This window comes from Ostrinia nubilalis, chromosome 2, assembly GCF_963855985.1.
Source record: "Ostrinia nubilalis chromosome 2, ilOstNubi1.1, whole genome shotgun sequence".
Classification (NCBI taxonomy): Eukaryota; Metazoa; Arthropoda; class Insecta; order Lepidoptera; family Crambidae; genus Ostrinia; species Ostrinia nubilalis.
This window is the reverse complement of record NC_087089.1, coordinates 7226406-7242951: the sequence shown is the minus strand read 5'-3', so window position 1 is coordinate 7242951 and position 16546 is coordinate 7226406. Positions and strand designations below refer to the sequence as shown.

Below are 16546 nucleotides of genomic sequence, written 5' to 3'. Positions count from 1 at the left end.
AAAGTGAATATAATGTGAGAAAAAGAATAAGAGATTTACATTAAAAAAATATAATTGCGCTAAATATATCTGTGCCTTTTTGCCATAAAAGTTTAATAAAGTTCAGTATCTACACTTTTGTAGTCGATACTGTGTCAAACTGACTGATTCTCTGGCAGCACCAGCCGATATTTTGTCCCGAAGTGATGGTAGGCTAGCTATATTTCTGACGTGTGCAAGTGCCCTGGAAAGGGCCTACATACTTATAAAGATCTTGATTTTATTTGATATGTTTTTAATTGATTAGTTCCAACTGGCCAGCATGCCCCTTCATCACTTATCCCCCATTTCAGCAACACATACTCGGCGAGCGGGCGCCTCTCCGAAGGCGAGTCGATGGAGTCGCTCACGTCGCTCCATGCGCAGGCGCACAACCACACCTCCCCTAACTCACACCACCGCAGCTCACTCACACACAATAAGCTCATCATGCACCGCGACGCTCAGGGCTCCAGGCTTAACAGGAGCAACAGTATTAGGTAGGTCACGAAAATTAAATTGATGCTATACAGGGTTAGCTTAAAACAGTTGAAATTTTTTAAGGAATTATTCTACTCGTGATTATGAACAACTTTTACTGAGTTCAAAAACTGTTGCAAAGGTTTCAAGACGGGTTCATTTCACTGTGACCTTTTAATGTGCTATCCTGCTGTACCTCATATTATAGAGCCACGTAGTGATATACTAAGGGTTCTATGGTGACACCCTGTGATACCTAGAAAAAATCTGCTGTTCTGTTTTGGTTGATTAAGAATGTTGATATTTTTCTCGCTTTCGACTTTCATTCGATCCCGTAGTAAAAGTTGGTCATAATCATCAATAGAACTCTTCCTAAATATTTGGATATTGTTTTATAACCCTGTATAAAAATTTAAATACCAGTCGCCACACTGGTGACACTTTACATGTGTGTGAGTTAAACAATTTGATATATTAGAGTTGCTTACTTTCATATCCAATAATTATCCATTCAACCAATTTATAGTTGATTGAATGACTTTTCAATTCCATAAATAATTGGGTGTTGAGTAATTAAAGAAAAAAATACAAAATTGTTATTAGTGAGGTTGTGACGTAAGGTTATTTAATATTTTATTATGTGTATTTGAGTCTCACGCTTTTAGCAACCTACACAGTTGATGTTTTTACTAAACTTTCTACTAAATTTTCAACTATCGATGTTTATAATGGATGCGCCGCGCTTTTACTTAACCTTTAACTACTGACGTGGGGGCCTCTCAGGCCTTGAAAAAGTCAAATTGTTAAATTTCTCCTCTCCCACGTGCACGACACACGCGAATCTTTTAGTACCTTCGAGTTTCATTGCGCCGAGGCTGTCAACAACTGTTCACGTGATTGCACGCGCAATTTCAGTAGGTAAATTAATTTTAAAGTTTCTAGTGGGCCTCTCAGGCCCCCACCTCAGTATTGGCGTAACTTTTTTTGTCTATAGATTTCATTTAGTTGTAGTCTTTTCTTGAAATAATTTGAAAAAATCTATAATATGGAACCCTCAGTACGTCGTCCGAGAGAAAGCGGTATCTCGGAAGTAAAAATAACCAGCATTTAACGAAAAATAGAAGAACAGTAGTTTTTGGCACGTATGGTAGGAAATGATATGCCTGTACCTGTCTATCAAGATTTAAACGATGAAACCAAGTCCCATACATGTCTTTTGAAGATTCAAATGAAATCTAGATTTTAAAAACATGTATGGCTTCCTTCACTGAGCAAAGTAAGTTTATCCAGACTGTGTTTAATTCGCACTATTCGATGTGTGTAATTTTTTTCCCTCTTTTTCATATTAGAATTACTGATATATCATTAGCTAAAACGACTATTGAAAATTAAGATTCTAAGTTGATTTGTTGAATTTATGAATATTTTTCATGATATCTTTGTGAATCACGATTTCATGAGATTTTTGCCAAAAAATGCTACATGTTTTCTAAATATTGAAATATTACGTACTTATTAACAAATAATTTACATAAAAATCGTTTTATTGTATTTAAATATAACCACTATTAATCATTATTAAAGAAAAAACCCTAAAAAGATTATATATTTTTTAATATAAGCACAAATATGTACGGGCCTCTCAGGCCCCCACGTCAGTATTTACGTGAAATTAAATCCACCTCAGTAGCTAAAGGTTAATCATCCATTTGTATCATTCATATCCTCTGTGTTTCATCCACGTCATTAACACCAATTTGGCTGTTCTTAAATTATTGATAAAATAATGTAAAATAGTTTTTAAAACCATGAAAATAAATTACATTTTTAGCTACCTCAGAGATAGGACATTCCCAAGGTATGCCACAAGGTTGAAGTTTGTACATGTTTTGGCTTCCAGGTGGCACGCTTCTCTTCAACATACATAATATGCATGATTTGAACGTGGCACGGCTTACTCTATTTATAATTTCAACATTATTAGGCTACACGTCCATTTAGCGATTTTGTGCTTTATCATCATTATCAAGTATGGTATAAAGTGTAGCTTGAAGGCACTTATGAATAAAAAAGCGCAAAATAGCTAATAATGTACATTATCATCGTGATTACAATCATTATTTACGCGTTTTTTTTTTGTCAGCATTGATTTCACTGTCGCACCTGCCACATTATGAACGTGTCAACGTGTTATTATTTTTGTCACATGTATCGTTAAGCTAATTATTATTTCGAGTTAATTTAATAGGCTTGAGTCCGTAAGTCTGCTATTTGTATCACTGTGCCATGTCGTGTTACGTTATGTACGCTCAACATACCTACCTATTTGTGTTAAACTCTGTCAGTTTGAAATATAAAAAATATCTTTACAAATCTTACATACATTGACACAAAATATCACAAAATTACATTGAAACTGACAAGGTTTAAGCCTTAATTTGAACGGAACTAAAGAAAATCTGGTTTCAGGTCGACTAAATCTGAGAAACTGTACCCATCGATGCTGCAGCGATCATCGGAGAGCGATTACGAGCCTTACTATTGCTTACCAGTGCAATATGGACCAGGAGGACAAGGTAAAAAGGCCTTAAGTTCAAGTCATTTCCAATGTTTATTGCATGTCTTTACATAATGATGTTTTTGCATCTCCTGTAATAGATAAGTAAAAATACCTATGACACCTTAGTACCTACAAATCTTTAAACGTAATGAAAAATAACATAATGCCTTTGAGTGTGCTGTATTTTCGATTAAGATCTGCTAGCAACAGACGAGAAACTTATTAGATCGGTATACAAACACTCCATACTTACTCAAAAATCTTCTGATTAAACTGTGCTTTGAGAGCCACCGGTACATGTGTTCCATAAGAAACAGATATTATAACTTAAGAGCGTTGTCACATTTTTCATGCAGAAATCGAGAATTTGGCAGATTTCGAAATGATTTTAGTCATATAATTTATTGTTATAGCTTCTTTTGACTTATATCATCGTAATTATCATACGTTTTTACGGAATGTCTATTGACAAAATCTCGTTCAAATTGGATTTTTGCCTACGAAAACAGCGAATTTCGAAAGCCCGATTTCCAGGTAACTCGCGAAGGCACAACTTTGAACTAATATTACAACAAATTTATTTCTAAGTAAGAAGATAGAATGTACTCATTAGAATAAGCATACCCTGAAGAAGAAAGTGTATTGAGAAAATTTTGATGTTTAATTCATTAAAATGCATTTTTATCATGTCTAAGATAGTCAAAATTCGAGAAAATTACTACAAAAAAACAGGTCACATCTCATAATATAAAAGTCATTTGGCAACATAAACTACTTTATACTTAAGAAGAAACATAGTACTATTATTGTGTGAAAAAGAAAAAATATCTATCTTCAATCTTCAAATGAAAAATTAATTTGAAAATACTATAAAATCGGGTGCATCAAATGGCATAAATCAGTCGTGCTTTGGCACTCGTAGACGCCGGGTCTATGTCAGTTGACTGCCCACTGACGTATATGCGTCACGCGTGATTTTTTCGTAAATTGTAGTATGATTGAGTACTTTTGATCCGCAAGTATTTTTAATTTATTTGTTTAGGTAAATCGGACTTGTAATTTCTTTCTTTTCAACTTTTTATTATTTTACTTACAGAATATGGATAGAATAGACAAAAGATATTATTATGGTATCTGTTTGGTCAGGAAAAAATAAATGACTAATAAACATTTTAACAGGCTGTCAAAACATAAGTCTATGCTATTGTGTTTCTACCAACATAAAATATACTCTTCCTTACGGATTACTAATGTAAACATTTGCCAAGTAAAATTTTGCCAAATGATAATTTGACCAAATGAATTAGTTGCGAAAAGTACAGGTTGCTAAAAGTTCATTTGGGAAATGAAACTTTGGCGATAAGTTGTTTGCGAAGTGAAATTTGGCGAAAAGTAATTTGGCCAAACGGAAGGATACCCTTCCTTACTAATAAAATTTGAATAGCGTCTGTATGGTCACACAATGCTTCGTCATGTTTTTCCGAAAGTTCAATACTGACGACTGAATGAAAGAAATTGGTGCGTAACTATTCATCTGATATTAAACGTTTAGTAATAAAGGGGTAGGTCAGGTAAATGGCAAATCCACCAGCGGTCGCTCGATGACACTTAGACAAATAGTTTTATAAAACGTCAACTAAGTTGGTTAGGTATTTGTATTTATTTATTTTATTTATTTTATTTAATAAAACACATGACAAATTACAATTTTCAAAAAAATATTTTAACAAAATTGTTTTGCTTAGATCTAGATTGTAATTCAGAAGTATGTGTTATTAGAAAAGCAAGGTGGGTAGGTCAGTACAGTTCAAACGTCACCGCAGTCATGCACGTAACGTATTGTAGATACTTATACAAATGAACGTATAAAATGAGTTTATTTTTAAAAGTATAGGTACAGGGTGTAAACGATAAGTGATTTCACTTGATTTTTAATTATAAGATATCGAGAAACTGTTTACTGTTCCTGTAAGTGCTAGTTACGGAGTTGAGCCGTCGGGTAGGATTTTTAAAAACTATACTTTTAATTATAGATATATTTATTAGATAGATATTACAAAGGTGATTATCCTAAAGTGATCACGATGATCAGGTCTTAACTAAACGTCCTGATGCTTCCGCGATTGAAGCTCAAAGGCGCCGCGAAACTGTCCGAAAGATTCACTTGATCGAAAACTGTCCACTATGCACTTTTTAACACTATTGCACAATCGAGCCACCTGCACTTGGGCAACACGTGATGTTCGCGTGACGTATGCTGTGACGTAGACGAGGCTTGCACTCGTAACACCTCCCCTCCTAGACGAGCAACTATTTGCGAAGGGTGAGAGTAAATGTTGCGGCTTTTCTATCTTCGATTGATGGTGTAGTAACTGCTGATGCCATTTCAATATCTTGGGATTGTGAAGATATAATTTGGTTCAGATTGATTCGCCGCCGTAGGTAGTAAGCCACACTAATGAGTGCAAGTGCACTTAACAGTACGATGACGTAGGTAGGTATCGTTGTGTGGTATAAGCTGGATAAGTCCACATTGTTAATTGCCACGGGTGGATCCATAAGTACTTGATGTTGAATATTGTGCAACTTATTCAAGTCGATTGTTGTGAAATTATAATGTGGCAGCTGTGTCTTCGAATTAGCTGACGTCAGGATCGATTGTGGGAATGTGATGATTTCAACAGGCTGTCCACGAAATTTGTCGTCGGTATTGATGATTGTGAATTCAGGTGTTCGAATGCTGCAATTTCGTGGAATTGTTGCTAGGTAACTACCTCGTAACAAGTGGTATTTTTCTTGCGCGCAGGATATTTGCACTTTGATTTCATTGGGCAGTGAAAGGATATAATGCTGACTGTCGAGTTCCAGAAGTGCTTCCTTTTGAAGTGATACAGATGTAGGATGGCAGTTTCCAATGTCTTGATGGTAGATGAGGTTAACGATGCAATCACTATGCGTTCGGGTTTGATGACTAAGCTGCTGCTTGCAGATGTACCAGGTGTCTATCTTCGGGCATTCAGCCTCCATGTACGCAAATTCCTGGGAATTGGATGCCATATATGGGAATGGTGGAAGGATAATTTCGGAGTTTTTATTTGGAACAGGACAGAGTCTATAAAGATCATATGATTCAAGGGACATTATGGGAAATTTAAGGACAATTACAATTTTCCTATCTATAAAATATGAGCCTATTGAAATTAAATCGTAGTAATACCTGATATCTAAGTCTAATAATGTGCCAGGATTATAGATTATTTTAAGCTGGCTTAACATATTTCTTAAGTCACTTATAGATAGAATAGAATGGTGCATTACATTTGTGCGACTAAAAGCTACAATATTACTTAATTTACTTATTTCGGTTGAAAGTTCCTGAACATTTTCAGTAACTATACTGAAAAGTTGTGAAATTTGAGCATATTGGTACATCTGTTCTTTATCATTAATAGATGCATTACTCAAAGATATTATTGCTTTTTCTAATTTCCTTTGATTCAAAGTAATATTATTTAAAATTTGAGTTTGTTGGAGAGTCATTTCTTTATATAAGCTTATATGCTTATTGAAGCTAGCAGAAAGCTCTTGATCATTTTCCTGTAATATTTTAAGAGCATTTTCGAATTTCAGAGCGTCCTCGTTGTCAAGATTACCTGATATACTTTTAACAAACGTTCCCAAAGGATTGAAAATACCTCTTTTAATTCTTTTTGGTTCGAAAGTTTCTAACTCTAGTGAAGTTTTATTAAGTTTATTGAATAAGTGCAATATTTGATATTTATATAAAATGAATTTTTGGTTAGGTAGTCTATTCGCTAAGTCAGTAAGTTGAGTTTGCAGTAAGTCAATTTGTCGTTGAATTTTGTCTAGGTCAATTTCGTGGAGGAATGTATGGTCATGGGATACGATTCTAGTCGAACCAAGTTTAAAAGGCAGAATTCCAGGTCCGTCAGACAGGTCATCAAGTCGGATCGCGTTTACAGTCAGTGGACCTGCATGTGCTTGGTCCAGGTCCGCCATTAGTAGCAGGGTCCTGTAACAATTGACTGTCTTTATTTTTCTTATCTCTCTTGAGTCTAGTTTTAGCTACTGGTCCCCGTTTCTTGGAAGTATAAATGTGTATGGGAAGGTTAGAAATCACTTTATCCTGTGTACAGCGGGGTGCAGTTTTTTGCCTAATAGCAGCTGGATTTTTTATGTAGACTGTTTGATCCTGACTATATTGAATTTCAGGTTCACGGTCTATGTTGCGTCGCTCCATAATGCCTGCACGCTCAGCGTAAGATGAGTCATGTATAATATTATAAACTGTGTCCATTTTACTACGATGCTCTTGTAAGTACTGCTGTAAAAGTCGTTCCGATAAGTCTAAGTCAGTCGGGTTTCTGGGGTCAAAATGACCAGTAATAAGGTCAAATGGGCGGCATTTAGTAAGGCTGTGAATAGAGCTGTTATACGCAATTATTGCGTATGGAATTAAATTTTGTGTGGGTTCGTTTTTGTGTTGTAATTTTAAAAGACGAATGTGTTCTAAAAGAGTACTATGGAAACGTTCTATCATGCCATTTTCATTGGGAGCATGAGCAGCTATTTTATGATGGTGTACCTGATGTAATTTTAAAAACTCGCTCACTACTTGATTTGTGAATTCTGTTCCCTGGTCTGTAACTAGACGCATTGGGAATCCATGATGAGTAGCAAAAGTCAAAAGAGCTTTGACTATATTGGGGGCAGTGCAATCTGGTAGTCGGTATACTTGGGCGTATTTTGAAAATGAGTCTATGATTGTTAGGTATTTATCCTGTTCTATGGTAAGTACATCCACATGAGCTACTTGGTATGGTTTACCTGGAGGAGGTACAATTTGGAACTGAGGTTGTAAAGGAACGCGGTCGTATTTAGCACGATTGCATATATCACATTGGTTTATATATTTAGTTATGCTATCCTTTAATTTTGGCCAATAATAACGTTGGGAAAGCGCTAAATGTGTTTCATTTATACCTCTATGGTTAGTTTTTCCTTCATGGTACTTTGCTATTATATCTTGCTGGTTCAGAAAATCACAAATATCTTGGATCTCTTTTTTTACTAGGATTAAGTTAACTGCACTATTTTTTAATGTTTTTTGTAAAATAGGTACAATGTCATACATTTTATTAAGGGGCTCTACTAGAATAGCTGTACGCAATTTAGGATCAATGTGATTTTTTACAACAGATATAATGTCTTGTTCCAGGTTGCTTTCGGAGATTTGAACTACAGTTTTCTTGTATGTCTCAAAAGGAATGGTCATTTTTGGTTTCGCAGTACAAACGTTAGAGTTCACTTTTATAATTAATTGTCTTTTAAATTTATTTAAGGGGTCCTCTGATACTGGTATTTCAAGAACAGGATGCTCTACGCTGGTGTGGTCAGTGCCTTCTTCAAAATCTGGTAAAAACGGTAAGTCGTCATTATTTTCAGGTGGTGGGGTGAATATTGGTCTCAAGCTCGGTGCTGTGTCGGTTGAAGATTGACTGATGAGTGGTCTATCATCGGGGGCTGTAACTGTTGAGGATGACGAGTCATCTATTTGGACAATTGACGGGGATGATGAGGAGTCACTGATATTAACTACTACTGAATCTAACTCTTCGTTGTGAATTTCAACGCGAGATAGAGCGTCAGCATTAGTATTAGCCTTGCCTTTTTTATAAATGATAGTGAAGTTATATTCTGCCAATTTCAGTCGCCATCGAGTCAATCGAGAGTTTGGTTCCCTGAGATTGAGAAGCCATTGTAGAGGTTTGTGGTCCGTGACAATTTTGAATTTGCGTCCAAATAAGTAAGGTCTGAAATATTTCGTTGCCCAGACTATGGCAAGTAGTTCTTTCTCTATGGTAGAGTAATTCAGTTCGCTGTCATTTAAAGTTCTTGATGCGTATGCAACTGGTCTGTCAGAGCATATCGTGCCTTGGGACAAAACGGCTCCTAGGGCGACGTTAGAGGCATCGGTGGTCAAAATAAATTCTTTGGAAAGGTCGGGGTACTGAAGAATTGGGTCATTTATAAGTAAGGTCTTACAGTGCTCGAAGCATTTTACGTAGTCAGGAGTGAGAACAATTTTTGAGCCTTTTTTCAGACATGCTGTCAGAGGTTTTGTCAAACGAGCAAAATCGGGAATGAAACGCCTATAATATCCAATGAGTCCCAAAAATCCTTTTATTTGCTTAGTAGTTTTTGGAATGGGGTATTTTAAGATTGCTGAAATTTTATCCGGGTTGGGTTTAATGCCTTGTGGTGTGATAATGTGTCCTAGATATGGAGTCTCATGTTTTAAAAATTCAGACTTGTCCATCTGAACTTTAAAATTTGAGTCTCGAAGCCTGTCAAAGATTTTACGGAGGTTTATCATGTGTTCCTGAAGGGAAGTTGAGAAAACTAGGATGTCAGTCAAGTTGGGAATGGGATATTTATCGTCCACAGTCTTTTCGTTGAGTTTTCTAAAGTCAACTACTAGTCTCCATTTAATTTTGCCCGATGCGTCGGCTTTTTTAGGTACTATCCAAATAGGCGCACTCCAGGCTGAAGTGGAAGGCCTAATAATACCTTGCTCAAGCATTTTTTTAACTTGCGATTGTACCTCTTTTCTATGCACAAACGGATATCTGTAAGTTTTACTATGTACCGGAATTTCGTCTGTAGTTGTAATGCGGTGTTTAATTTTGTTCGTAAAAGTTAATGGCTCATCATCCAAATAAAATATATCGCAATATTCTTTACATAATGTAAGCAAATTGGCTCTCTCCTCAGCATTCATATGATCCGTCCGCAACCGCGACAAAACTTCTCGGAAGCGTTCGGCGTCATGTGTCATTCCGTCGATTGTATTGAGTGAGTCACTTTGTTCATTGAAAATGTGCACCTGCAAAGGTTCTGATAAAGTAAAAATGACGTCGTTTTGGGATGGATTAACAATTTCTATATAGGCTCGACTGTCTTGGGCGGTCGATAGACAGTTTGTGATATCGCAACCGCATATAGTTTGCGACTCTATGCATAATAATATATCACCTTCAGAAATGTTAGTTGGAACTTGAACAAACTGAGATGATTGCGCGGGAATCACGGTTTCAAATAGGTTAATGCTGCCTGATTTGTACATAAGGATTGGATTTTGTGCGTATTGGGTCTTTAACACGCGAGAGCTTAAGTCAATTTTAGATTGCCACTGTTCTAGGAGATCTAGACCAATCAGACCATCGAAATATTCGTGGAATCTATACACAAAAAGTTTTATAGGCCTTTGGTCGTTGAATTCGGGAAAACATGGAATAGTTACAGAATAATTATTTCTGGTTGTAGCATGAATGTTCGTGACGATAAAGGGGTCATATTTCAGGTCATACGATGAAAAAAAATTTTCCACCGCTTCTGGGCTAATAAACGATTGGTTAGCACCAGTGTCAATCAGAAGTTTCAAAGGGGGGTCATGGATTTGAATAAATGGTAGTTGCCTTTGATTTTGAAGGTGCAACTCTATGTTGGGGATATCTGATCTGGGGTCAAGCAAAAATTTTCTTGATCATTCTGGTCAGCTGTCTCGGTCATTTCCTCAGTCAAGTAATTATTTTCAGGTAGTGAAGGCTCTAGGCCGTAGTCAAAGTCGTTGTAGTACATAGTTTCAGGGTCATAAAATTCATTTAAGTTAATTTGAGGACGTGAATTTTGTTGAGTGGGCGGTAATATGCGAGCAACTGGGTGACTAACACCACTCATAGGCTTTGGGAAATTTTGAAAATTATTATATGCCTGGTTTCCTCGTGGTGGGATTTTGAAACCTGTAGACATATTGGAACGCGGTAAAGCTCTCATAATTTGTTGAGTCCTTGAAGGTCCTTGCTGGTGTAAAAAGTTTTGAGGAGGCAAAGTAGGCCTAAAACTGTTATTAGGAAAACCTTGGTTAGGTAAAAAATTTCCGGGAAAATTGCCTTGTTGCATCAATGGGTTAAATGGTCTAAATGGACGCGTTGGCATTGCAAAATTAAACTGTCTTGGCGCCATGGGTGAATCATGCAAATTAAAAGGCGAGTAATTAAATGCATTATTCGTCACTGATTTCTTGGAATTAGCGAGCGGGCTTCCGACTTTATTTTGCAGATATAATACGTTTAATTCCTCCTGGGCGAATTCCAATGCCTTTTGTAAAGAATCGGGACGCATGCAACGCACGCGGGAGCCCAATGGCTCGGCTAGGCCTCTAGTAAAGGTTTGGAGAGCTAATTTTTTGTAAAGGTCGCGCTTAGCCTCAACTGTGGTTTTTATTGGTTCGTGTAACTCTACATAAGTCATTATTACACTTAATAAATTTTGGACTCGTTCGTAAAATATCTGTGGGCTGTCGGAACCTTGCGTTAACATAGACATATCAGTGTATAGAGCGGACTCGTCTCTGTGATCCGAAAAACTGTTAATAAGAGCATTTCTAATACCGTTCCAGTCCTGGGGAATGCCATTTGTATTTAACGTTTTAGCGGCCTGTCCGGTTATTTTATTTAAAATGCCATTAATTAAGGCGGAATTATTTAATTCGTTGCCCGGGGCTGGATCGATATATGTTAAAATTAGCTGGTCACAAATATTCAAAAATCTGATTAAAACATTTGAATTTCCATCAAACTCAGGTACTAGTCTTAGAGCTTTCCAAATTCTTTCTGTCTTATCATAGGCAACAGGCATTTGCTCGGTCGCCATTTCTTCTGCTATAGTCTCAAAATCACGATAAAATCTAAATTCTCTAGAATTTGGTCGGATACCTCGCCGTTGATTCGGCCCGATATCCCTATCACTCCTCGGATGAAAAATCTTGAAAACTAATTAAAACTACTTAATAAAAAAAAATACTAGAAAATACTTATTTTAAGAAGTATTACGCCCTACGGGAGACAGGAAAGGGACCGCTGGCAACCAATAGGAATGCGTAACTTATAAAAAAAATAACTCACAGGAGCAGGATGCTTAGCTTGGCCATCGATTTTTGGATTAGCGCCGGTTTTCGAAGTCGATTCTTCTTCTCCGTCCGACGACTGCTTCACGTAGATTCGTAGGAATAGTCGACACGCCGGCGAAACGACTATCAGGCGGTTCGAAGTGTGAAATCGCGCACTGACTCGACTATCCTACCGACTGCGCCAGTTACGGAGTTGAGCCGTCGGGTAGGATTTTTAAAAACTATACTTTTAATTATAGATATATTTATTAGATAGATATTACAAAGGTGATTATCCTAAAGTGATCACGATGATCAGGTCTTAACTAAACGTCCTGATGCTTCCGCGATTGAAGCTCAAAGGCGCCGCGAAACTGTCCGAAAGATTCACTTGATCGAAAACTGTCCACTATGCACTTTTTAACACTATTGCACAATCGAGCCACCTGCACTTGGGCAACACGTGATGTTCGCGTGACGTATGCTGTGACGTAGACGAGGCTTGCACTCGTAACATGCTTCATGAGCTCTTTAAAACAATAACAATAAATAGGTCAAAGAATAAACTGGATCTATGCGAAAATTCAATGTTTCCGAATTTCATACTAAATGTATGCCGCCAGCCATACCTACCATATTAGAAGTGTTATTTTTTTAAATTTAAAATTTAATTAGTAATATATAATAATCAAACAACAAACTCGTAAATTGCATTCTTATTTAAATTATTTACGGAAAACATGATTTTAGGTTTTACTTGCTTGCTACAATATCATCAAGAGATACTAATTAATAAATACTAAATAAACAGTTAAACGGGACGGCATTAAGGCACTCAGAATTATCAGAAACCATTTCGTGTTTGTTTGTAACTGTATTAAATGTATAAAAGCTGGAAATATAGATTTTTTGAATTGATTCAGTTCGTTCTTAAACATTTATTATTGATGCCGTTTGCTAGGTCTCATGAAGCACTTTTTCAGTAAGTAACCATTTGTTCGCAATCTTGTATACCTACTATAAGAAATATTCGAGTGAGATCACTTATCGATTATTTTCGTCATCCTTATTTGTATTAAATTTAATTAAAATACACTAAGGCTGAGATGCACCACCTAACTTTGACCATAACTGACAATAACCGGTGTTTTATGCTAGACAGATTTTTGACATCCAAAATTTTGATGTCAATGTTAAAGTAAGACGGTGCAACACGGCCTAACAAATGTATCGTAGACAGTACCTACTTTTTATTTTCTTCATAAATCTTTATTTTCTTTGTAAAGCTATCTACAAGCTTTTATTTTCTTTGACATCTGGAGTTGTAAAATCTTGCAACTTAAAATTTACTTACTTCCCGTTTTCCCATTGAGCTGAAATTATGCACGTCTACACAGGCATGCAAAATTTCGTTTCATTTCGCACTAAATAATTTAATTTACACTTGTTTTCATGCGATGGCCAAGTCAATATATTTATGTAAAACGTTAATGATTTCCTGGACTGGACTTGGTATTACATGGATCTCACAACTTTTTACCGTAGAACAACTGAGTAGTGAGGCTTGGTTTTTTGACAAGTATTGTTTTTGATGGGTTTGTATTACAGAACGCATGTGTACCTAATGGGATAACTGTTTAAAAACACGATTAGATAAATTTTGCTCTATGGATAAAAAACTTTAAGTTACCTCTGATTTTTTAGCATTATACGACCGTGGTTTATAATAATAAATTCTATAAAATCACAATGATATCAGTATTTACCTCTTTGATTTCCTGACTTGTTTAGATTTACAAAAACTAAATATTTATTATTAACTTTTAGATAATAATGTGAATGGCGCTTACGATGTTTAGTTACGAGCTCTTTGATGGACACAGATATTATAGATAACGTTTAAAAAATGGCACGCTCGTTTTCGTACATTTCATTCTATTTATTTAACCTATCCATATTTATGTGCGGAAACGTCACAAAATCAGAATAAATTTTAATTTTTCCATCCCGCATCATAAAAACTAAAGTCAAAAGTAAAATTTAAATAGTAAATATTTTTCATAAACAAGCTTTTGATGCTGTAAAAAGAATAAAATAAAACATAAATTCTTTCAAACCCATCAACTTATTACTTTACTCAATTTAAAGATTAAAAACTTGTCGCGGGATTTACTAGTGTAAAAAATACATTAATTACGTAACTTGATTTTGCTAAAAGTCTAATCTGAGAAAAAAATCAAAAAGGTAAATTATATATTATTTCTTTATTATTATGTATGATGTACTGTCTTAGGTACGATACAACTACGGATTAAGATCGTTTAGTCGACGCAGCGTTGAAATTGTACAGATAAATGCAGTTTGCGCACTCACTACGCGACGTCAAGCAATAAAAACCTAAAATCCGAACGCCAACTTTTTGCTACAACGCTCTTAAAGATACTTTAGATTTCAATCAATGGCTAAAGTAAAAAGCAAAATAGCAAAAAAAATTTTGGCGGAGACCTACGCTAAAACTTGCGCAGGCACCCGCCGCGTGCGCTAGTCTATTAATGAATGGAAATGCATGCGTGTAAGCGGGAGCGCCTGCGTGAAACCCGTCACATGCATGCGCTGCTCATACTATTTTTCGATAAAGACACGCATGCGTTAAGATTGATTGAGTGATTATTTCCTAGGTCTTAACTACGGCGTCTCAGAGCCGCCGTCGCCCTCCCCGCGTTCTGCCCTAAGTCCCACGCACCAGCCCGGAAACGTTCTACACACACCCAGGCATTCCCATCACTACCCCAAGAAGAATGACGACGGTTTGTACTTATTACGTATTTGGTTGTAAGTTTAGATTTAATTTCAGCCAGTGAAATGATAGTAACACTTTTTTATCTTTCTTATTGGCCAACTATAAACTGCACGTTGATGTTTCTTTGGATTGTTTATTATTATTACCATCATCGAATGGGACAAACTTGACCTTCATTGGTGGGTTTTTATGGCGGTCAAGCTATAGATCCTGGCTACACAGGAGTTGCAGTGGTGGGAACGAGAGGTGGGAATAGTCCCGTTTACCATCATCGAATGACTTTAATTAATGCCTCCGTGCCATCGGTAGAATACCGGTGGTTCTTTTTAACCGATATTCCTAAAATTGTGTCCGCTCTGCAGGATACCTAGCAGTCTAGACAGAGTTAAACGATACAACTAGATATAAATGAAGCACGATAATATAAGCAGATGGCGCCACTGGCACAAACAGTAATACCTAGAAAAAACGTATCAAATTAAACACAGTACTAATGAATTATGTTGAGGTACAGTGACAGCATATCATTAATATTCACTGTTAATTAAAAATAATAATATTAAAATATAAATAGCAACTATTAATATAACTACACTAGCTTTCCGCCCGCGGCTTCGCCCGCGTGGAATTTTGTCTGTCACAGAAAAACAATATCGCGCGCGTATTTGCTCACCGTTTAGACCTACTCTGGACTACGACAAACATTTTAAAACCAAAATCAGCTCAATCGGCCTAGCCGTTCTCGAGTTTTAATCAGGACTAAGCCGTTCTCGACTTTTAATCAGACTAACGAACATCAATTCATTTTTATTTATATAGAAGATATATGATAGCTAGCGGCCGCCCGCGACTTCGTACGCGTGGATCCCGTTTTACCCCCTTCATCTATCTTAAAAGCGGTTTAGATTTTTTTCATACAAATGTTTTTTTCCGCTAACTCCCGTTCCCGTAGGAATTTTGCAATATCCTGTTGTAACTAAGCTTTAAGTTTACTAAGGTACCTGCATGCCAAATTTCAAGCGTCTATCTTACGCAGTTTAGATTTTTTTCATACATATGTTTTTTCCCGCTAACTCCCGTTCCCGTGGGAATTTTGCGATATCATGTTGTACCTAAGCTTTAAGTTTACTAAGGTACCTGCATACTACATTTCAAGCGTCTAACTTAAGCGGTTTAGATTTTTCATACAAAAGGATTTTCCCGCTAATTCCCGTTCCCGTGGGAATTTCGGGAATTCCTTTCTTAGTGCACCTCTGCGGCACCTAAACTACGTCCCTTCCAAATTTCAAGTGCCTACGTTTAGCCGTTTAGGCTGTGCGTTGATCTGTCAGTCAGTCAGTCAGTTTCTCCTTTTATATATTTAAGATTAGATAAGATCAAAGATGCCCAAAGTTTGTCTTCAAAACTTGCTGTCGTCTTTAAATTTATTTACTCAAATTATTAATTTCTACAAATTCAATCACACTGACATCTGTCAAAAAGTTTGCGCTAGTGCTGCGCTCTAACGGCAGAGCATTGCACTAATACATCCTTCAATCCTCAACAGTGCACGGATCCACCGCATCCCTGGTGTCGACTGCATCCTCGCTCGCCGCCGGCGCAGGTTCTGAAGAGAGGCAGGCGCACGAGGTACGCACAAACGCAGTAAGGAACTTTTTCATTCATTTTCATACTTAGTTCATACATTTTCATACTTAAGTACTTCATTCATTTTCAT

The 16546-nt window shown here is 36.5% G+C and overlaps 1 protein-coding gene across 1 annotated transcript in view; it reads left to right on the top strand.

Moving 5' to 3' along the window:
* LOC135081293 (protein sickie) overlaps positions 1–16546 on the top strand; it is a 188287-nt gene that overhangs the window by 125120 nt on the left and 46621 nt on the right. Inside the window, exons 14-17 of the mRNA XM_063976028.1 lie at positions 333–518; positions 2968–3074; positions 14708–14836; positions 16376–16458. Coding sequence (XP_063832098.1) covers positions 333–518; positions 2968–3074; positions 14708–14836; positions 16376–16458 — 505 coding nt within the window. The remainder of the gene's footprint in view (positions 1–332; positions 519–2967; positions 3075–14707; positions 14837–16375; positions 16459–16546) is intronic.